General features: G+C 58.4%; 1 protein-coding gene across 2 annotated transcripts; it reads left to right on the top strand.

Annotated features, from left to right (window-relative positions):
- The first annotated feature begins 541 nt into the window (after nt 1-541).
- MTCL2 (microtubule crosslinking factor 2) lies at nt 542-20,500 on the top strand. Of its 2 annotated transcripts, none has more exons than XM_015881369.3 (15): nt 542-1,343; nt 5,848-6,072; nt 6,937-7,095; nt 9,272-9,334; nt 11,173-12,384; nt 13,346-13,462; nt 13,643-13,768; nt 14,063-14,293; nt 14,389-14,496; nt 14,657-14,824; nt 15,498-15,749; nt 15,824-15,895; nt 16,277-16,347; nt 16,590-18,039; nt 18,127-20,500. In XM_015881369.3, exons 1-15 carry the CDS (start codon nt 636-638, stop codon nt 18,274-18,276), a joined length of 5,112 nt encoding a protein of 1,703 aa, XP_015736855.2. In that variant the 5' UTR covers nt 542-635; the 3' UTR covers nt 18,277-20,500. The 2 variants fall into 2 exon arrangements, with proteins under 2 accessions (XP_015736855.2, XP_015736856.2); XM_015881370.3 differs by having other exon boundaries at nt 13,343-13,462.
- The last annotated feature ends 1,702 nt before the right edge of the window (nt 20,501-22,202 follow it).

Genomic DNA, 22,202 nt, shown 5'->3' with positions numbered 1-22,202 from the left:
CAGCAGTGCCCTGGTAGCACCCCATTCCCGGCAGATCCCTCTCACCCACGGGGACGTTAAGGGAGCCCTGGGGACCCTGATACACCACTGGGACCCCTGAGACCAGTACTGCTGAGGCTGTCCCAAGGGACCCGCACTTACAGGGACTCCTAGGGGACCTGCGCTGCCGAGGATGCGTTGAGGGGGACCCTTATGGGCCTTTCACTCTGCTCCCCTCCGCCGGTGATGCCCCGGGGGGGCTCCCACCCAGGGGAGACCCCCATCCTTATGGGATACCTGCAGGGACCTCGCTCGTGGAGATGTGGGGGAGATGGGGACCTTATGGGGACGCCCCGAGGCTGCGTGCAGCCGGAGATGCCCCGGGAGGGACCGCTGGCATCGTGGGGAACCATCCGCGGGGGGAACCATCCTCGGTGCTGCCCGCGTTCACCCGCGGCGATGCCGATGCCGCCCGGCCGCACGGAGGGGTCGCTGTTGCCGCCAGCATCGTCCAAACCTCCCCCCTTACTCCCCCCCCCTCCGCCGCCTTTTGTTCGCCGCCCGCGCTCGTCCCCGCCCGGCAGTGCGGGGCGGGCGGAGCCGGGCGGCAGCCGCAGCCGCAGCCGGGGCCGAGCCCAGCGCAGCGCAGCGGGGACATGGAGGCCGCTCCGACGGAGCCGTGCCCGCCCGGGCCGCCGCCGCCGCCGCTCCCGGAGAAGAAGAAGCTGCAGCGGGCGCCGTCCCCGGCTCGGCCCAAGGAGGTGCCGGGCTGGTCGCTGGCCAGGAGCCGGCGCGGCGGCTCCGCTCACAGCGCGGCGGCCTCGAGGCTGTCGGCGGGCGGCGGCTCCGGGCACCCGCGGCGGGCGGGAGGAGGCAAGGAACCGCGACCCGACAAGCGGCCGCGGGCGACGGCGGCGGCGGCCCGGGGCGGCGGCAGGGGGGGGGCGGCGGGACGCGGAGCGGCGAGGGCGAAGGGGCGGTGCCGCGGGGCGGAGCCGGCGGCCGGGGCGCTGCGACCGGGACCCGGACCGGGACCGGGACCGGGACCGGGGCAGGGGGGCGGCCTGACGGACAGCAGCTCCGAGGTGTCGGACTGCAGCGCCTCGGAGGAGGCGAAGCTGATGTCGCTGGAGCTCAGCGGCAGCGACAGCGAGTCCCCGGGCAGCGCCCCGCCGCCGCCGCCCTCGGCCGGGGAGGCCTCGCCGCTGCCCGAGGAGCCTTCGGCCGCATCCATGGCCAGCAGCCGCCTGCAGCTCAGCACCTCGCTCGCCTTCTCCGACCTCACCGAGGAACTGCTGGACGCCGGCACCGACGGGCTGCTCCGCGAGCTGGAGGACCTGCGCTCCGAGAACGACTATCTGAAGGTGGGCACGGGCGGCATCGCCGGGTACGGCGTCCCTGGGCATCCCTGGGCAGGGCACGGCATCCCACAGCATCCCTGGGCAGAGCATCACATCCCTGGGCGTTTTGTGGCAGAGCATGACATCCTTGGGTGGGACACAACATCCCACGGCGTGCCAGGTGCAGCACAGCTCATTATCTTTCAACGTGGCATTGCTGGGCATGGCACATCATCCCTGGGCACATCCCATGACACATGAGTAGAGGACAGCATCTCTGGGCATCCCGCAGCATCCTTGTATGTAGCATAGTTCAGCATCTCTGGGCATCCTTGGGTGTAACACAGCATTTCTGTGGTCATTGTACTTGTTCTCTGGGCATGGCATTTCTGGGCATAGAGCCTCTGGGCATCCTTGGGCAGGGCATGGCATCCCATGGCATCTCCTAGTCATAGTGTGTCTTAGCATCTCTGGGCATCATTGGGCATCCCTTAGCAGGGCCCAGCATCTCTGGGTATCCTTGGGCATAATACAGCATCCCGGGCATAGCATGGCATGGCTTGGGCACAGCATCACATGGCTTCCTTGGGCATAGTGTAGCTTAGAATCTATGGGCATCCCTGGGAAAGGCACAGCATCCCCAGGCATGACACAGTTCAGCAGTTTTGGGCATAGCATCCCACAGCACCCCTGGATACAACACAGTGTGGCATCCCACAGCATCACTGGGCATGGGTGGGTATGGCACAGGCAAATACAAGGCTCACCTCGGCTCAACCCAGCACAGCTCAGCCCAACATCACTGAGCAGAGCCTGGCATGGTTCAGCTGGACAGCACAGCCAGTGCTGAGCTCAGCTTGGCTTGGCACAGCCTGTCATGCCATGGGATGGTCTGGCAATGCCAAGCTAAGCTCAATGTGGAGAAACCCAGCTCAGCCCAGCACATGGCATGGCACGGTACAGCACAAAGTGGGATGCTGCCACTGTCCTCTCTGCCTCCTGACACTGGCAGGTCCCCAGGGGCAGATTTTCCAGCTCATTTCCCTCCACCAGTCCCTGTGCTTGCTCTCCACGGGGGCCTCAGACTCCCCGGGGCCTTTTTCCAGGCTTGCAACTGGCTGATGGGCACACAGTGATGCCAGGGCAGGTTTGGGGGTGTGTGTCTTGGGGATAGAAAGGAGATAGATGCTGTGACCTGGCGGGCTGCAGGCATTTTGCATCCTTCCCTCTTCCTCAGGGTAAGACCTTGATGCCACTATCTAGGCTGCAGCAGCACCATGAGAAGGGTCAAGTGTCAGTGCTGTGTTGGTGGCATCCCTTCATTGTGGCAGGTGGGAGCAGGCCAGGTCTGCCTCACAGTGCCAGAGCTTGGGAACGTGTTGGGGAGAGCCGGGTGCAACACCCTGGAGATGCTTGGCCGAGCCCTTTGTCCATTAGCAAAGCCCCAGCTCGCAGCTGGTGTCCGAACCCCTGCCAGAATTAGCAGCAAGAGCTTAAGGGCTTTGATTTATGGAGAGCTGGAAAAATACAGATGAGGCCCCTCCGGTTTCCAAGAATGCGTGTGAAAACGCTGCTGTGCCGGCTGGCCGTGCTATTGCTTCCTCCATCTTCACGTGATGTCACGGCAGGCTGCAGGGCTCGGGGTGTTCTGCTGCAAGGAGCAGCCCTGTCATGGAGCAGTGTCCAGAAGGGCTGCAGGGACGTTGGTGTCCTCACTCTCACTGTGTGGCAGCGCTGCCCTCTGGACCCCCCAGCCATGTTCCCTATATTCCCCTTGCAGTCCCAGGGGTGTGGAGAAGTAGAAGTGAGATGTGAAATTGGCCTGAAAGTGCTTTGAGCATCCCATATCCTCCATGCTGATGGGTTAGGGTTCCCTCCCCTCCGGCACTGATCTGTCTGACCTGTCAGAGGTGGCACATCCTGGTGCTAACTGGAACAGTTACAGATGAAATATCGCTTGGTTACAGCTGGATACAAGTCTCATTTAAAGCGATGTGGTTTGGGGATGGACTGGGTGCTGTCATTGGGGCTGTGCATGGTGCCGCTGAGGTGCTACACCTGGGCAGGGCAAGCTGCCAGCTTGTGCTGCTCCTTCTGGGCTGCACTAACCCGGTGCACGTCTATATTTCAGCATGCCTCTCCCGCTGCTCCCTGCAGCAGTGATTTCCCCAGGCTTAGAAGAAAAACATCATTTGACAAAGGCTTTCAGCAAAACACCAGCAGTGCTGGAATGAGCCCCAGGGCCTCATCGTTCCCAGCCCCACTGAGGGTTTGGCAGCACCCTTCCCATCACCGCTGCCCAGCCAGCAGTGAGCCCCCAGCTGTGTGCAGGGTAATTTATGGGGGCAGGTGCAAAGCTGGGAAGCTCTGGGTTTTGTCTTGCTGTGAGGCACAATGAGAAGGGTGGCTGCTGTGCTCTTGCAGCACTTGAAGAAACCCTTGGTGCTGTCACACAGGGTGCCCCTTACCAGCCTTGCATTGCATGGTCGACTGGGGTCTGTGCCAGGACCCTCTTGCTGAGGGGGGTCCCTATTTTTTTCCCGCAGCAAATTATAGCATAATTCCCTCCTCTGTCCAGTGGGGGCTCAGAGTTCATTGTGAGCTGCTGTGCGTGCCCTGTAGCCCCAGTACAGCTGCAGGGTGCTGGTCCTGGCTTGTTGTGGGCTCTCCTGCTGCTCCCAGCTCTGCACAGAGATGGGGATGTATAGCAGCCCCTACCCACACCCCTCCTCGCCCTTTCCATCCTGTGCTGGGGCTCAGTGTGTGCACAGGGCTGTCCCCAGGGTTCAGTGCTTGCTGCTTGGCTGTGCCCCAGAGCCAAACGCTGCCAACCCCAGCGGGGCAGGCTCTGCCAGCAGCATGACAGCCAGCAGTGCTGTCATTTGCATCATCCAGCTTTGCATCCTGCACTGCTTTCTGCTTGTAGGAGATGGTGCTCATGCTGTGCTGCCTTTTGGGACCAGCACTGGCAAGATGCAGTTGCTCTGAGGCTCATGGGTTTGTGTTTATCTTGTGCTCCTCCATAGCCAATGCTCGGCTCATGCAAATACAAGCTGAGCACTGGCTTTTGCACACCCCATCATGTCTCCTGACACCCCCCTCACCTCCATGGCATGCCATATTCAGCACCACATACGTTGCTTTTGCAATGCCAGTCCTGTTTCTCAAGCATTTCCTCTGCTCCTGGCTCTACCCTTGCATTAATCTGCGTTTTCTGGTTGCATTTTGCAATATGCACAGCATCTCCACAGAGGTGCAGCTGCAGGGTGGTCAGGGTGAGCTGTTCTGCCCACAGAGGGTGTCAGCATAGCGCCCTAAGCTGCCCTCAGCCTGCTGGCATCTTGCTGCTCTCCGATCCTAATCCCATTACCTCAGCTTAGCACTGCAGGGTGCCCTGCACGGAGTGTCCCATACAGCACCTCAGCTGCCTCACAGTCCTGTTCAGGCCACCATTCAAATAGCTTTAGTGGTGGAGCTTTCCTGAACCACCCAACCCAGGCTGATTTCAGCCTTCTTACCCCAAGTCGGTGTGGGGTTTCCAGTAGGGATGTCACCCTGGGGAGCATTACAGCCTTCACAGCAATGTTTCTTGGTGCTGTACATCCTTGTGCTTTGTGCCTGGGGGTTTTAGAGCCATGGGATGTATCTGTAGCGATGCCCTCAGTGGGGCAGACTTAGCAGTTCCCAGATCACCCTGCTCCTTCCAAGGGTCACCCCCTGGTTCTTGCCTGCTCCAGAGCCCCGGCACGGTGCCACACAGCCACCACAGTGCTGGCAGCTCTGGGATAATCAGGGATTGTCTCGGTGACGTCCCCGATTTGCCATCTCACTGCAAAAGCCAACAGTGTGCGACTGTGGCTGATCCCTGCAGCTGCCGCCCTCAGGCTTTGTTTTTCGGGGTGGTGGTTTTGGGGGGGGGGCTGTAGAAAGGGAAAATGCAGCTGGGGCTTTGTATTGGAGCTGGGCAGAATGGCTGCCACCCAAATCTGGGGCAGCTCCAGGCGTTGTGTGTGCTGCCAGCCCAGCTTCGTGCTCCCCTCTGTGTCTGCCTGGTGGCAAACAGTGGGGCAGCCTCAGGGCTCAGCACTGGCAGCTTCGCTCATGTCCCTGCTTTGCCTCTCTGCTCTGTGCCTGCCTCCTTCCTCCTGACACATCTTTTGCAAGGCGACCTACATTTCTCTCACTGTAACTGCTGCCTGGGCTGCTCCCACGGCGAATCCTTTCCCTCCCCCATCTTCCTCTTTTATTTTGGTTTATTTATACTAGAGGTGCTGGCAGCAGCACACGTGGTGTTCAGCTCACCGGGAGCCCCAGAGTCCCCTACAGCTCTATGGGGCTCATGTGATTTCACATCCACATCCTCATCCTACAGGGGACCTGTGGGTTGTGGTGAGTTGTCCTTGAGTCACTGGCATCCAGAAGGGTCAGCCGTCCCCTGGGGCATATCAAGCCCAGTGCTGCTGGCTGGGCAAGGGAAGGGATTGACCGTCTGTAGGCTCTGACTTCTCCAACGTGCCTCTCCCTGCAGGATGAGATTGAGGAGCTGCGTGCTGAGATGCTGGAGATGAGGGATGTCTACATGGAGGAGGACGTCTACCAGCTGCAGGAGCTGCGGCAGCAGCTGGACCAGGCCAGCAAGACGTGCCGCATCCTGCAGTACCGCCTGCGCAAGGCCGAGCGGCGCAGCCTGCGTGTGGCACAGACTGGCCAGGTGGATGGAGAGCTCATCCACAGCCTGGAGCAGGATGTCAAGGTGATGCTCAGGGGGTTTGCTTCCCACATCTCCCATCCCAAGTACTGGGGGCAGTGCATAGAAGTTGGGGAGGGATCTGTCCTAAAGCAGTTTGGGCTGAGATAGGAAGCAAGTTGCTGGGGGACAACTTTCCTCTGTAGCTGGGGACCTGGGAGCTGCTTCTTGTCTTGGCCATTATGGGAGCCTTGCAAGGTCCCAGGCTGGGACAGGGACAAGATGATGACTCTGAGATGGCCTTGCATCACTTACCCCAGCCACCAGCCTGCTGTTAAGCTGTATTTGCTGATCGCTTGTGCTGCTGCCAGAAGGAGTGTTGGCAGCAGGGGATGTCTCCAGTGCTGGGGAGTGGCTCAAGGAGCAGCTCAGATTTTGGAAAGAGGTGACAGAGGGGCCTGAAACCAAGCACTGTGCTGACCCTGAGCAATGCCCCCCACAGGGGCTGCAGCAGGGACTCACTCAGCTCTGGGGGCTCTTGTGCAGTTTTTCCGTAACCTAATGCAGCAGCTCGTCTTTCCTTTCCCGAGGGGCTGCTCCTCTCCCCTCCCAGCCACGCAGCAGCTGCTTTCCAGCACAGTGGAGGACAAAAAAGCACAAAAAGCTGACGGGCATCCATCCCACAGCACTGTGCTGTGCTTGGGGAAAGCAGGGTTTGACCAGTAGAAGCAGGGGCAGGAGTAATGGTGGTGATGAAGGGGATATGTGAACTGGGGACAGCATGTTACCTGGCATGGTGTCTGCTCCAGAGTCCTATGGCAATCTCTGTGGGTATTGTATGGGGCTGGTAGGTGCCCATGAGGTCCTGCCCTTGTGCTGTGGTCCCTACATGCTGCACCCAGCCCAGTGACGGTCCCACTGTGTCCCCAGGTGGCCAAGGATGTCTCCGTGCGGCTCCACAATGAGCTGGAGGCGGTGGAAAAGAAAAGGATCAGGCTGGAGGAGGAGAACGAGGACCTGCGCCAGCGACTGATTGAGACGGAGCTGGCCAAGCAGGTGGTACAGAATGAGATGGACAAGCTCCGAGAGGTGAGGGGAACACAGGGGGCACGTGGAGGGGGTGACCCCAAGGCTCAGCCCCCAGCAGGTGGCCTGGCCTGGTGCCACAGGGCATTCATATCGCTGAAACCCAAACCGTGCTGCAGATGCTCATGAAACCCGAGCGGTGCTGCTCTGTGTGGAGTGATGCTGGGGTGTGCAGGCAGCACTGCACCCAGGGCTGGCTGTGCCCTGATTGCCTGGGAGGGGGAACAGCTTCACACTGATCAGGCTTGTCCTTTGGGGCATAGCTGGCACACGTGGTTCCTCTGTGTGTGTCCTGGAAATTCACATGTGTGCTTATGTAGGACTCCAGATACGTTAGTCTGGAGCAAGCTCCTGGCCAGGAGTACTGCTGGTCCCAATGCAGTGAGGGGACATCCCTTCTTGGTGACAGGAAAGGCATCGTAGTGACAGCACAGGCACGTAATCCATCACAGCACTCATAACCCACTTCCCTACTGCCCGGGATGCGATGGGTCCCCAGGGATCTGCAGGCAGCGTGCCAGAGAGGATGTGGTGCCATTGCCCAGCCCTGATGCCCTCACTGTCTGTGTAGGAACAGGGGTGGGGACAAGTAGGTTGTGAGAATAGAATGGGAGGTCTCCCTTCTGCAGCCCTGTGAGCCCCAGTGGGCTGCTGCTGGCTGGTGCAGAACAGGCTGCTATGTGCTTGAGATTGCTTGAGTTCCCTGGGGCTGGCAGGTCTGTGCTGGTGGGATGCTAACGGGCACAAACCGGGCTGTCACCATAGATGAGCCCTGTGGGGACTGAGTGTTGTGTTCCTGCAGTTCCTGCAGGGCTCTACAGCAGGCACCATGGGTTTACATCCGCTCTTGGAAAGGGCATTTCCCCAGGCACTGGGGTTACTCACCTATTCCAGAACACTAATTAGGAAACGAGTTAACAGGGTGAGTTACCAGCCTCAGCCTCCTCCTCCCTTCTGCTGTAGGATGTGAAACAGTGGCAGAGCTTGTTAGCAGCGTGCAAACAGCAGCAGGTTGGGCAGGGCTGGGCTTTCCCCTGGGGGCCACTTATTTCTTGCTTGAAAGAGGTTTACCCACGGTTGGGTTGCTGTGGGTTGGGCAGTGCATCCCCAGATCTGAACCCCCCCTCCCTCAGCTCTATCCTGGGTGCAGGGACTGCAGTGTCCCCTGACCGCTATGCTGTGGGGTAAGGGCATGACTGTCCCTAACACAGCCGGGGTGAGCAATGCCGACGTGGCATAGACAGCCCCCGGGTGGGGTTCGAGCAGCTCCAGCACTGGTCTTAGCCTTAATAGGAAAGCTGGAGCCCTGCACCTTGGCACAGGCAGCAGCTTACATTTCACAGCTGCTTTCTTTGGCTGCTGGGGCCTCAACACCAGCATGGGAACGTGCCTGGGGCAGCCCCAGCTCTGTGAGCCTGGGGGGGCTTCAGCCTCACTGCATTGCCCACCAAGGCACAGCATGGCACTGCATGACTGGGAACAGGTCAACTTGTGTGGGTTCTTTTTCCTATATGGGGCTCCCTGTATCTCAGCAGTCTTTGCTAGCCTGGGGATTGGCCCCTGTCTGCCCAGGGACCCAGAGAGGGGGCCAGCATTGCTCCATTAATAACTGGGAGCCCCTCAGATGTTACCAGGCGCTCTTTGTGTTGGGGTGATCAGAGGGACAGGAGGATGATTGCTGGGGGATTTAGGGTTGGGAATCTTGGTGTCCCATTCTGCCCAGATGTCACTGTCTCTAGCAGTGTGAGAGCCCGTGGCTGATCCCAGTTCCCCATTTGAGGCCCCATCCCTGGGTGGATGGGAGAAAGGCAGCTGGGATGTGCCTGCATCTGCATGCGGGCAAGGGAGAGACACAGAGGAGCTCCCAAGCCAGGATGCCCTGAAGCCATCCCAGCCTGGGATTCCCCACTCCATCCGGCCCATGACTCAGCCTTTCCATTTACTCTCTGCCTGCAAGGGATATCTCTGGCCAAACCCCATGACATGATGTCAGACACCCTGGCTCCCCCAGCACCAGGGGCTCATCCCACTAGTGCTCTGTCCCTTTCCCAAGCTACTGTGAGCAGTCAGCAGTGCCCTGGCTGCAGTGTCCCCAAGCTGAGGGTCCTGGTTGCTCTGTCTGTCTGCAGCAGGGTGCCATGCTTTGGCTGTGGGTTACATCTCCTTCATCTCTCTGCAGAATTCCCTGAAGAAAAGAGGGTCTCGCTCCATTGGGAAGACCGAGAAGAAGCCGTCGGTGCAGGTATGGGCCATGGTGCCAGTTGTTGGCCACTGCAACTTGGAAGCAAATCCTGGGCAGGGAAGAGCCATCTCTTCCTTTCAGAGCTCATCTGCCTTCCCCAGCCCCTGCACAAGGCAGGGATTGATGCACTGAGCTGTCATTGTCTTCAGGGGTCCCTTGTCTCCTTTATCAATGCAGTACCAGTGGCAGACAGTGCCTTTAGCCCCTTCCATGTGTCATTGTTGCCTGTGCCAATGGCCGAGAGGCAAGGGCCTGGGGTCCTGTGGCACCAGCTTGAGGCCACTGTCACCATCCGTGCCCTGTGCAGCCTGCTGGGTGGCTTTGGGGAGGGGCTGTGCTGGGAGCAGGGGGATTTTATCTGTCACTTGCGGTTGCACTGAGCTGCTGTGAGACGTTAATGCTGTTACCAGGGCTCAGAGGGGCAGACTTGTCATTGTGGTGATAGATATACGAGTGTTTTAATACCCAAAAAATCCTCTTCTGAAGGCAGGCAGCCACAGGATCTATTCTGGGGAGTAGAGCTGCTCTCCTAAAGCCTGGGCAGGGAGGGAGCCCCATAAAGCTGTAAGCATCTCATCATGGTGACCCTGGGATTTCTGGGGTTACTGTGTCACTGCTATCACATCTCACCCCACGTGGGGACAAAATGCAGTAAAACACCCCTCTGCTTCCTTGCTTCCCATGCTGTCATCCTCACAGACCCCTTGATTTAGGGACATGGGACCCAACTGTGGCTCAGTGCTGGAGGTTCAAAGCCAGCCTCAGCTTCCTGGGCTGGCAGCATCCCCCAGTCCCTGCTTGCTTCCTGTGCAGCATGGCCGGGTGCCTCCAGGCACAGCTATCTGTGACTTATTAGTAGCTTCTTGGGTTCCTTTCCTGCCTGGCAGTGCTGGGCACTCATAGAAAATGGAGTTGTTGGGGGAGAATAAACTGAAAACCAAGCTCTGTCCCTTCTGTCCCCAACCCAAGGAGCAGTTGAGGTGCTGCTGGTCACTCAGGCAGGGGGAAGTGCCCGACTGCAGCTTTTTTTTCCTGGAAAAACAGGAACTGAGGTCATGTCTGCCTGGCTGGGATAACAGCCCCATGGCCCCGCTCCCGCCTCCCTCCCCATCCCCCCCCTACACTGTCCCTGTGGCTATTCTGGGGAATAAAGCAGCACCCCAAACCCACACCAGTGCTGCTGGGATGAGGGCACCACAATTTTCGGTGGCTCCTAGAGCTTTGAAGGCACCTCTGCTATGCTGGGGGGGCACTGGGGTGCTGGGGGCAGGGGGAGCTTGAGGTGGGTGCCACCTGGTGGGTGATGCTGGTGGGTCCCCCCTGGGCAGATGCTATGCCAGAGTGACCACATTGGACAGGAAGTCACGAGCTAGGAGTCAGGAAATCCTGGTTCTCTGTCCAGAAACATTTCCATAGCTGAGAAATGGTCTCTCGGAGCAAAGAGCAGATCTGGTTATTGATAAATGTAAAGTCAGCCTAAGCACAGCTCCAAGCAAAGGGGAAGCAAAGGAGCCTGGACAGGGCCAGGGTCCTGGCTGGGGCTGTAAGGTACAGGGTGGGGGTGGGGATGGAAGGCTGGGGGGAAAGAGGCTGGGTGAGGGGTGGGAGCATGAGAGAAAAACAAACACACGTGGCTGCTCTGCCACCACAAAGCAGTGGGAGGGGAAGTCTGTTGGTGACTGGAGTTTTCTCCTGTGGCATCTGACAGCTTTCCTCCCCATCTTGGGTGGTGTCAAGGCCAGGTCCCCGCATCCCCCCTTCATGTCCATGCTCCATGTCCCTCAGAGCCACCACCTCTCAGCCTGTCACCCTAACACTTCTACCCTCTGTGTCCCCAGGAGGACAGTGCAGATCTGAAGTGCCAGCTGCACTTTGCCAAGGAGGAGTCAGCCCTGATGTGCAAGAAGCTGACCAAGCTGGCCAAGGAGAACGATGGCATGAAGGAGGAGCTTCTGAAGTACAGATCCCTCTATGGGGACCTCGACAGCTCCCTGTCCGTGGAGGAGCTTGCCGACTCACCCCACTCACGCGAGGCTGAGCTCAAGGTCCACCTCAAGCTGGTGGAAGAAGAAGCCAACATCCTCAGCCGCAGGATTGTGGAGCTGGAGGTGGAGAACCGCGGCCTGCGGGCTGAGATGGACGACATGAAGGGCCAAGGGGACAGGGAGCTGCCAGGGCAGGATCTGCGGTTCCTGGCTTGCACCTCAACCTGCGGGGATGGAGGGGACACGGTGGCAGAGCTGCGGCGGCACCTGCAGTTTGTGGAGGAGGAGGCCGACCTGCTGCGCCGCTCATTGCTGGAGCTGGAGGACCAGAACAAGCTCCTGCTGAACGAGCTCAACAAATACAAGTCGGACCACGAGCTGGATGTGACGCTGTCGGAGGACAGCTGCTCGGTGGTCAGCGAGCCGTCGCAGGAGGAGCTGGCCACGGCGAAGGTGCAGATCAGCGAGCTGAGCGGCAAGGTGAAGAAGCTGCAGTACGAGAACAGAGTTCTCCTCTCTAACCTGCAGCGCTGTGACCTGGCCTCCTGTCAGACCACCCGGCCCATGCTGGAGACTGATGCTGAGGCCGGTGACTCAGCGCAGTGTGTGCCCACTGCTGGCTGGAGGGACGAGCGTGGCAGTGAGGCTGAGGTGCAGGACAGGGTGCTGGATGGCGGTTCCAGCAGCAAGCTGCTAAAGGCCAAGGACTTGGAGACCCTGCTGGGCATCCGGGACCAAGCAGCTCTCGTCAGCAAAGCCATTGACATCTTGATTTCAGATGCCAATGGCTTCACCTCCAGCTTGAAGGTGTGCCTGGACAACGAGTGCGTGGGGGGGCTGCTTGCTGAGGCCCTGGATAACAGCAGCGAGAGCCCCAGCGACGCCAAGCTGATGAATGTGCTCCTCATGAGGCTGGGTGTGCTGCAGCAGGACCTGGGCTGCTTCATGCGGAAGGTGGACCTCCTCTCCAGCGGCCTCAAGGAGCACTCCGGCTCCTTCCACTTCTCCAGCAGCCATGAGGCCACCAAAGAGGGGCTGCAGAAGGAGCATGGCTCTGACTTGCAGGTACGGGGCTCCTTCCCACGCCCCATGGCCGCCCCACAGCACTTGTTGCTTTATTTGCCACTTTTTTGCCTTTTTCTTCCTGCTTTAACAGAACAAACCCCAACCCGTAACATACCCTGCTCCTTGTGCCTCTTCCAGAGCAATCCCCAAACTAATGCTCACCTCGCTGCATGCCGTGGCACCTGGGACAAGATAGGACTCTGCTCCAACAGAGTGTGTGAGGCAGGAGGTGGTGGCAGGAGTCTGCGTGGCTGCAGTGCTGTGTAGCTGCCTAGACAGGGCTGGTGACCCAGCTGCTCCCCTCCACTGCCACCAGGCTCCCTGCAGAGCCAAGTGTCCCCTCCTCTGATGCTCTCTGCTTATTGGGATGGGCGGCATCCTAAGAACCCCCTGAATAGCAGGCAGCCAGCTTGGAAAAAGCCTTATGGCATGCACTGAGACAGGGTAATTTGCAGAGCAGAGATGGCCAGGCAAATTTGAGTCTGATGGGGAGCACATCCACGGTGAGCATCCTGTGCACCTCCTCACCAGGACAGCCGGGGATGGGGACGTGACCGGGGATGTAGGTCCTATCATGGGCACGAGCCCCTTTCTGGAGCACACTCACTTGTTCAGAGTCCTATTTTTCTGCATGCTGCTGGACTGCAGTCCCACCAGCCCCAGGTCCCGGTCCCCCCTAGTCACTGCATGGCACCGTAACTGGTGTTTGCACATTTTTTCCCTCTTTCTCTCTTTTTTTCCCTTCCTTTCCCCAAACAATCCAGGCCACGTGTCTCATCCTGTGTTTCCTTTTGGTTTCCGCATTGTCTCCCGCCATGGTGATGAAGTTCCTTCTCCTCATCATCCTTTTTGTTGTCTTGTAGTTCTTTACTGTTTCGGAAACCCATTGTTTTGTTTTCTGGCTTTCTTTTCTTCCCGCTCTTTTGGTTTGTTCTCATTAACTTGCCCACGCATGCAGCAGCCTGATTTTAGGGACGCCGACCCTTATCGCATCACCCACACCAAGGACACAGACCCCACACATTCCCGGAGCTACAAAACCTGCCGACCTGACGAGAACGACTCCTATGCCACCGAGGTATGAAGCCACCTGTCCCAGAGTGGAGCAGGAGCTGTGTCCCCTCAGTGGGGCTGGAGGGTTGGTGATGCCCCAGTTGGAACTTGGTGCCCCAGTGGGTGTGATGCGGGCTCAGGGAGCTATGTAGAGATGCTGAGCCCTGCCCGGTGGGTACCCACTACCCTCTCCATACCTTTGCAGATGAAGGAGCTGCAGCTGGTGCTGTCAGAAGCCAATGAGAGCCTGAGGGGGCTGCAGGAGCAGCTCTCGCAGGAGAGGCAGTTGCGGAAGGACGAGGTGGACAACTTCTCACAGAAGATCTGCCAGGTGAGCAGGTGCTGCCCTCAGGAGATGGGATCCCTGTGAGCACAGCTGGGACATCCCCAGGCTGGTGACCTGCATGAGGACACTCAGAACAGTCCTCAAGAAACGTGGGGGCTGAGCCTGCCAATCTCTGTACGTGAGGGTAGAGCCATGCAGGACTTCCCTGTTGCCTTCATGACCCCACTGTCCCATGGATGCTGCGGCTCCCCCTGGTACAGAGTCATGTCCTGGGTCTGGTTCTGGGAGGAGGCACAGCAGCCTGTATGGATGCTGATGGCTCAGTGCATCACTCCACAGCTGAAGGAGGACCACCAGAAAGCCCTGCTGCGGCGTGAGTTTGAACTGCAGAGTCTCAACCTGCAGAGGAGGCTGGAGCAGAAGTTCTGGAGCCAGGAGAAGAACCTGCTGGTGCAGGAGTCGCAGCAGTTCAGGCAGAGCTTCCTTCTGCTCTTCATGAAGCTCAAGTGGTTCCTCAAGTGCTGGCGCCAGGGCAAGACGGTGCACAGCGAGGGCGATGACTTCCTGGAGGTACTGTGGGCAGGGGCAATAGGGCAATAGGGCACTCAGCTGTCCCCAGTCCCTGGCTGGGATCCTCAGCAACCTGCCCACGACATCTCCTGCAGGTGAACAGCATGAAGGAGCTGTACATGCTGCTGGAAGAGGAGGAGCTCACCCCGCAGCAGCAAGCAGACAACAGGACCTGTTCTGGAGATGCCTGGACTCCCAACACGGTGAGTAGAGTGGGCAGGATTGGTCTCTGCTGGGTGTCACTGCTGGACTGCAGGGGGGTCCCGTGCTCTGCTGGCATCCCATGTATGTAACGTGGGGGTGGCAGTGTGCAGAGCTGGGGCACCGAGGTGGCTCCCATTGTTCACCTTTGGTTCCTGACAGCCCAACGAGTGCATTAAGACGCTGGCAGACATGAAGGTCACCCTGAAGGAGCTGTGCACGGAGCTGAGGGAGGAGCGGCGTGGTGCAGGCGAGCTGCAGCAGCAGTTCACCAAGGCCAAAGCTGCCTGGGAGATGGAGCGTGCTGAGCTCAAGTGCCACATTGCCCAGGTGGGAGCTTGGAGTGGGGGGGATGTGGGGCTTGGGGGGCTGCCTGCATTGTCAGTCAGAGCTTGGCTGCTGGGAGGAAGCATGGCACGGCAGGAATCACAATGAGCAACCACTCTAGCAGGCGAGTTTCTATAGCAACAGAGCTGGCATGAAAATTGCAGTGGGAGCAGAGGATGCACTTTATTCCTCTGATGGGCTTGCTTAGGGCGGGTAGGATGGCACCAGGGCTCAGCGTGCTCTGGTCATGCACAATGCTCGTTACCCCAGGCTGCAGCAGCACCAAAGCCTTCCTCTCCTGTCCCATCAGCCCGCAGCCCCAGTCTGCCCTGAGCTCCTGGTGATGACAGTTTGCAGCTCCCTTATGCCATTCTGGAAGCAGCCTTTGGCTGTGCATCTGCTCATGAGAGTGATGCCAGTACTTCTTGGGCCATGTTTCTCTATAGTCTCCATCTCTAGTTCCCAGCACCCCTCTCCCCAGAAGCAAGGAGAGCCTCCATGGTGCCAGTTCTCTTGCTCCAGATGCCATCCTGGCCACCAGCAGCAGCAGCTCTGGGGTGCTCTTTGCCAGCCCCACAGGGATGCCACCCTCTCGGGGTTGTCAGGATTGCTGTGGGGACATTCAACCCCCATCCCATTGGGTGACCATGTGGCTGCCAACACTGTGTTCCTGCAGCTGGAGGCAAAAGCAGGCAAAGGCATCACGGAGCGGACACTACCAGACTGGAAGGTAGCACTGAAGAGGGAGCGCGAAGAGCATCAGCATCTCCTGGCTGAATCCTACAGTGCCGTCATGGACCTGACCAAGCAGCTGCAGATCAGTGAAAAGAACTGGAAACAGGAGAAGGTGGAGCTGCTGGCCCGCTTCAAGGAAGAGCAGCAGCAGGCAGAGCAGCAAGCGAAGGATTTGCAGAACAAACTCAACCAGGTATGGTGTCCCCATGCATGTGTCATCTGCCTCTGCTCATTGTGCACATGTTGGGTGACAGATGTGTTCTCCAGTTGCAGAAAGGAGCCAACCCGTGGGCTCTGAAGCACTCCGAAATGGAGAAGCATGGCAGCAACTGGAAAGAGGTGGGCGAAAGACGACTACATGTGTTGTGGCTTCCTGTTGGGCTCGGGTCTATGCTAAAAATTAGATGGAGGTTGGGTGTACCCTGCAGCAACATTCCCTGAACAGCAGTCTCAAGCAGTTGCAAGGGGGAATTAAGTAGATGGAGACAGCAGAGAGCATGGCTCATCTTGCTGTGCCAATCTGCAGGGGCTTCAAAAAGTTGTTAAGAAATAGTTGTGGGCAGAGTGAGCCATGTGTAGCTTTGGGATTGAGGTGCAGGACCTGACTGTGTTTGGGGAGGTGCTGTTGGAGAGGAGCAGGGTGCAGCCCTTACTCCAACACATCTGTGTGTTGTGGTCCTGTGCCTGACTCCACCAGAGCGTTCTTCTGTGTCCTCCTAGGCTCTGAATGAAAAAATCACAGACAAAGAGACAATCTCTGAAGAAGACGCCAAGGGAACCAACTTAAAAAGGTGAGCATGGTGGTGGCCATCATCCCCATGCTGTGGGGGTTATCAGTGGCCCTCACAGCTGGATCAGCATCCAGCTCCATCTGGGCACAGCTGTGGTCCAGGATTATCATCCTGGAGGCAGTGAGTAGGGCTGGGTGCCCAGCAGGGTCCCGTTGGGGTGGTGCCTCCAGCACCCCACATCATCACCCTGTCCCGCTGCCTGGATGGGTGACTGCTGAGCCCTGTTCTCTCTTCTCTCACAGGACCAAGTCCGTTTCCTCCATGTCAGAGTTTGAAAGCTTGCTCGACTGTTCTCCCTACCTCCCTGGAAAGACTGTGCCTGGGCTGGGTGACCATTCCCGAGGCAAAAAGTCATCTGCAGCCTCCCAGCTGCTGCCCAACGGGATCCGGGACAGCACCGGCCTTCCTCCCCCAAACTGTACCTATGTGAATATCGAGCAACCCGTCTCCGACAGCCTGGCCAAGGAGAAGTTGGGCATCTCTTCCTGGGACTACTCACGGGCCAGCAGCCTCTCGGGGCATGACCCAGCCCAGAAGCAGATGCAGAGGAGCTATACAGCACCTGACAAGACAGGGATCCGCATCTACTACAGCCCTCCTGTGGTGCGGCGCCTGGAGGCAGCTGTGGTGCACAACAAGGAGGGGAAGATCATGATTGAGCCTGGCTTCTTGTTCACCATGGCCAAGCCCAAGGAGCCTGAAGAGTCAGCCAGGGCAGAGAGCACGTACAGCCAGTGGTTGTGCAACTTCTCCAAGCAGCAGCGAGAGCTGCTTGATAGCAGCACAGGGGAGAGCACGGTGCCACCAGTGCCCCGTTTCCCTCCCTCACTGCACGACCTGGAGATCTCTGGCAATATGAGTGATGACATGAAGGAGATCACCAACTGTGTGCGACAGGCCATCCGCTCCAGCTCTCTGGAGAGAAAAGTGAAGAGCACTTCGAGCCAGACCGTGGGGCTGGCCCACGTGGGGACACAGACCACACAGACAGTGAGCGTGGGCCTGCAGACAGACCTGCCACGTGGCAGCCTGCACGGCAAGAGCTGGTCCCCGCGCAGCTCCTCGCTCGTCTCGGTGCGTGGCAAACAGATCTCCACCTCCCTGGACAAGGTGCATGCCAGGATCGAGCGGCCCTGCTGTTCACCCAAGTACGGCTCACCAAAGCTGCAGCGGAGATCTTCCTCCAAGCTGGATGCCTCCAAGGACAGGAGCCTTTGGAACCTGCACCAGGGCAAGCAGAATGGCTCCGCCTGGGCCCGCTCCACCACCACCCGTGACAGCCCTGTCCTCAGCAACATTAACGATGGCCTGTCCAGCCTCTTCAGTGTGGTGGAGCACGCGGGCAGCACCGAGTCCATCTGGAAGCCGGGCTGCCCTGAGGGCAGCAGGGCCAAGGCTGAGGCTCCCAAGTACGGCCTGGTGCAAGAGTTCTTCAGGAATGTTTGTGGGCGGGCGCAGAGCCCCACGGCCCCCCCAGAGAAGAAGGATGCTGGTGGAGGGGAGGAGGGCTCCAAGAAGACCGAGCATTCCAGCCTGACTTCCTACCACCCCACCGAGAGCACCTCCCGCATCCTGAGCAAAAAAGTCCTCAAGCAAAGCAGCTGCGAGGACCCCAAGCTGATATCCCCTGGCCAAGGGAGCAAAGAGGCATTCCCCCGGGACCCTGACTTCATCTCAGCCATGGCCAACGAGGTAATGAGGTGGGGGCCCCCATGTGCTGGGCTGTGCGGTGGGGATGACTGCAGCCCTCTCTAACTGCCCTTCAATCTTTCTTTGCAGGACATGGCATGCGACTGCAGCTCACAGTCCCTCACCTCCTGCTTTGCCCGGCCATCCCGCTCCGCCGCCCGCCACTCACCCTCCAAGTGCAGGCTGCACCCCATAGACATCCCCAGGGCGGAGGAGAAGCCCGGGCCGCTGAGTGAGTGAGGACTGAGATGGGGCACGCAGCCTGGCCTGCTTCCCACTCTCCTTCCCCAAGAAAGCCCACGGGGCCCCTCTTGGGGATGCATCTGTCTCCTGACCATCCCCTCTCTTGTGGGGGTGCTTAGGAAGCAGATGGTGAAGGGCGCCGGGCAGCGGAGGCTGCCGGCAGCAGTGGGGCATCCCACCAGGGTGGCCGTGGCACGGGCAGGATGGGAAGCACCGGGGTCCCTGCCATGGTCCTATGAATGGGACAGCTGCTATGTGAGGCGGTGGCTGTGATGCTGCTGGTCCGGGGAGGGGTGAAGCACAGCAGGGGTTGGATTTGACAGATGGATCCGCCCCATGGCCAATGCTGGGTGCATCCCTGCCAGCTCTGCTTGCAGCGTGGTTGCATCAGCCTTGTGAAGGAGGAAGGCGGGGGGGTCCCTGGGCTGGGCGGTGTGCGGAGGCGTTCCCATCCGGCTCCTGGGACGGGTGCTGGATGCACGTGTGTGGGACACCCCCCCCCCCCCGCAGCCTAAGCCCCGCTGAGCCCCCACCTCCCTGCCTGGGGCCACTTGTAGTTATTTGTTCTTCCAAGTGCTGAATTTCCATATTCCTCGCTCTGTTTTTGTTTTTTAATTCCTCCATCTGCTTTTGGCTCTACCCAATTCTGAACAGCCTGCAATGTAAAACCAAGTGCAATTTAAACCAAACGTACCGAAATGAGCTAAATTGGAGATGTACCAATTGGATTAAGAGATTGTGGGCTGGGAGGCTGCATTGTGGTTCCGCAGCTTCCACTGCCCAGAGGTTGGGTCATCACCATGGGGAAAAGCCTTATCCAGGGAGGGAGGAGAGCAGCATCCTGGCAGTGTTGGTGCTGGGCAAGAAGGGAGATTTCCGAGGTGGCTGCTTGACCTATTTTTGAGCTGCGTGCCAGAGGCTGGGCAGGGATTTGCACAGATGGAACTGCCTGCAGGTGCCTCTGCCTACTGGAGCTGCAGGCATTGCTTGGAGGGGCTCTGGGCATTGCTCCAGAGCCTCTGTGCATTGTTCTGAGCCTGTGTATGTTGCCCCATAGGCTCTGCGCATGGCCCCAAGAGTGCCGTGCATTGAGGCTCTGTACGATGCTCCAGGGGTTCTGTGCATGGTCCTGAGGGCTCTGCACATGGCTCCGGGGCTGTGTGCAATGCCCTGGGGCACTGTGCATTGCTTTAGGGGCCATGTACACTGTTTTGGGGGCTCTGTACACAGCTCCAGAGACCTCTGCATTGCTCAGGGGCTGTGTACGGTGCTCTGGGGGCTCTGCACATTACCCTTGGGGCTCTCTACGCCGCTCCAGAGCCTGTGGGCGTTGTTCTCGTGTTGTGTACATCGCCACAGGGGCTCTGTGAGCTGCTGTCATCTCGCAGCCACGCTCAGAAACTGCTCCTTGTGCCGCAGCTGCTGCCCCCTCCCGTCCAGCCGCACACTGCCCGCAGCAGGACGGCTGCATCACTGCCACGTCGCAGCCTCCGTCAGCATCTCCGCGATGGCTGCTCACTGCCTGTGTCTCCGGACACACCAGCATGAGCCAGGGCCAGGCGGCCCAGCACTGATGGCCTTTCACTCCGAGGGCACCTGGCCGGCCCCACGAGGTCCTTGTCACCCAGCCGTGGGGCAGGCATTGCCCCCAGCACCAGCAGCCAAGGCCAGGCAGCATCCCTGCCTGCCACCCTCACGTCCCCGGCACTGCCGCCGGCATTCTCCTGCTGTACATAGATCCTTTCGGGGTGGTTTTTAGCATTTTCCTTGAAAACTAGGCTTTGTTTTGGTTTTTTAAAGACTCTACTTTTGGAATGTGTGTTTTTTTTGGTTTGGTTTTTTTTTTTTTCTTTCTCATTTTTACAACCGCCTTTTAATTATTTGTAATATTAGTCAGTTCTGTCTTACTCTGTAAATAGCGGTGCTGGGTGTTACCCACGAGGATGGGAACAGGGACAAGGGACGGCAGGGGCTTTGTGAAGGCAGCATCACCGAGAGGCAGGAGCTGATTCAGCCAAGCCTGGGGAGATGGGGATAATGAATACGCTGTGGGGGTGCCAGGTTTGGCCTCAGCCCCTGCAGCATCTGCCCCTGTCCTCTCTGCAGTCCCTGTCCCTGCCCCAAGGTCACATGAAGGGCTCGCTCTGCCCCGATGACAGCGCCTGCCCGCCCTGTGCTGTGCCTGCTTGTCGTGTGATAAATAAAAGCCCTGCAAACCCTCCCGCACCCTCGGTGCTGCTTTCCCAGGCTGCAGGGGGCAGCAAGGGGTGGGAGGTCCTGTCCTCAATATCCCTGCCAGCTGCCCACACCTGGTGTCCCATCCGCTCCCCATCTCCAAGCACTGACCGTGGCTGTGCCGCATGGCTCCCTGCCATCACCCCCGTGTCCTCATGGACTCTCACCCCACACAGACACCTCTTAGCTCCATGTTCTCATGTTGCTGGCATTTCTCATGCCTCCCTGCCCCATCCTGCCTAGCTGCTCACTCCAACCTGCTCACAGACCCCATATCACTGCCCCAGCTTCCTGCCCTCATCACCTGCAGGTCCCAGCCCCCCTCTAGGTTCACTGAATGAAACTTCCCCTCCCTGAGCTCCTCCACCACCTCTTGTGTCACACCCCTCCTTATGTTCCTTCTCTATCTTTTGTATTCCACCCCTTCTGTCCCTGCTCCTCAGTCTCCCAGCACATCCCATCCTTTCTTCTTATTCTCCTTTATCCTCAGTCACATCCCTTTCCACTTTCATGTGCTCTTCCATTGGCCATGGTATCCCACACCACTTTATTCTGCTCCTACATCATCCACATATCTCTTCTCTGCTTCCCATGTTCCACTGCCCTCCACAGTCTACCTCTCTTTCTCTGCATTTCCATTTTCTACCATATCCCCCCCTTCCAGAGCTCCTGTTGCCCACTGTTCCCCATCCCTTCCTCCATGCTCCTCCATCACTCATCATGTTTCATTTCCCCTAATTGCTTCTCCATCACCCACAACCTCCTATTCGTTCTTCCTTCCACCATCCTTCACTTCTCTATTCTCCCATCACCTGCCACCTCCTCTTTCCTTGCTCCCTCTTCACCCACCACATGCTGTCCCTCCTTGTGTTCTACCATCACCTACCTCCCATTCCTCCTTCCTGTGACCTGTCACCTCACCTCTGTGTCTGATCCCTCTCTGCCATGTTCCTCCATCACCCAGCATGTCCTATTCATCCTTACTGTGCTCCTCCATCACTCACCATGTCCCCATTCTTTCTGTGCTTGTCTGTCAGCCACCACATCCCCTCACTTCTGTCACCTCCGCATCTCATTCTTCCCTGCCATGTTCTCCCATTGGCCATCTCCCATCTCTCCTTCCTGTGTTCCTCCATCTCCCACCACATCCCATCCCATCCCTTGTTATCCTCATTGACATCCCATCTTTTCTTCCTCCCACCTCCCTGTCTCATCTGTCCTCATCCTCCATCACCTTGTCCTCATCTCAACATCTCACCATCCCTTCTCATCCTCCATGAGCTCCCACCATCATCACATCCTGCTTTATTTCATTTCCCCTCCCTATCTTTATCCATCCACCTCTACCTCCTCCATTCTCCTCACCTCCCTCATCCTCCTCCACTTCCCCACCTCAAAATCCATTCTCACCTCCCACTTTTGCCCTGCGCCTCCAGCTGTCAGCATTTCCAACCCCTTCTCCATTTCCCATCATCTTCTCACATCTTTCTCCATCTCCCACCAATCTCTGTCTTTCTCTAACTTTTGAGCACCTCTCTATCTCTCATCTATCTCTTCTAGCTGTAGATGTTCCTGTTCCCTGGAGGACAGTTGGACTAGATGACCTTTAAAGAACCCTTCCAACTCAAAAGATTCTATGATATTCTGTGATTTCCCATCATCTCTTCATACCTCCAGCATTATTCCCT

The sequence above is a fragment of the Coturnix japonica genome, chromosome 19, assembly GCF_054131305.1.
Source record: "Coturnix japonica strain WE chromosome 19, WE-NBRP24, whole genome shotgun sequence".
Taxonomy (NCBI): domain Eukaryota; kingdom Metazoa; phylum Chordata; class Aves; order Galliformes; family Phasianidae; genus Coturnix; species Coturnix japonica.
This window is presented reverse-complemented; position numbering and strand designations above follow the sequence as displayed.

Excerpts from the sequence above, each read along its gene's own strand:
- MTCL2 (XM_015881370.3), top strand. The coding sequence starts at position 636 with ATGGAGGCCGCTCCGACGGAGCCGTGCCCGCCCGGGCCGCCGCCGCCG. Across the intron at positions 14,825-15,497 it reads TCAAGTGCCACATTGCCCAG|CTGGAGGCAAAAGCAGGCAA; the intron begins GTGGGAGCTTGG and ends GTGTTCCTGCAG. Across the intron at positions 18,040-18,126 it reads TCTCAGCCATGGCCAACGAG|GACATGGCATGCGACTGCAG; the intron begins GTAATGAGGTGG and ends CTTTCTTTGCAG.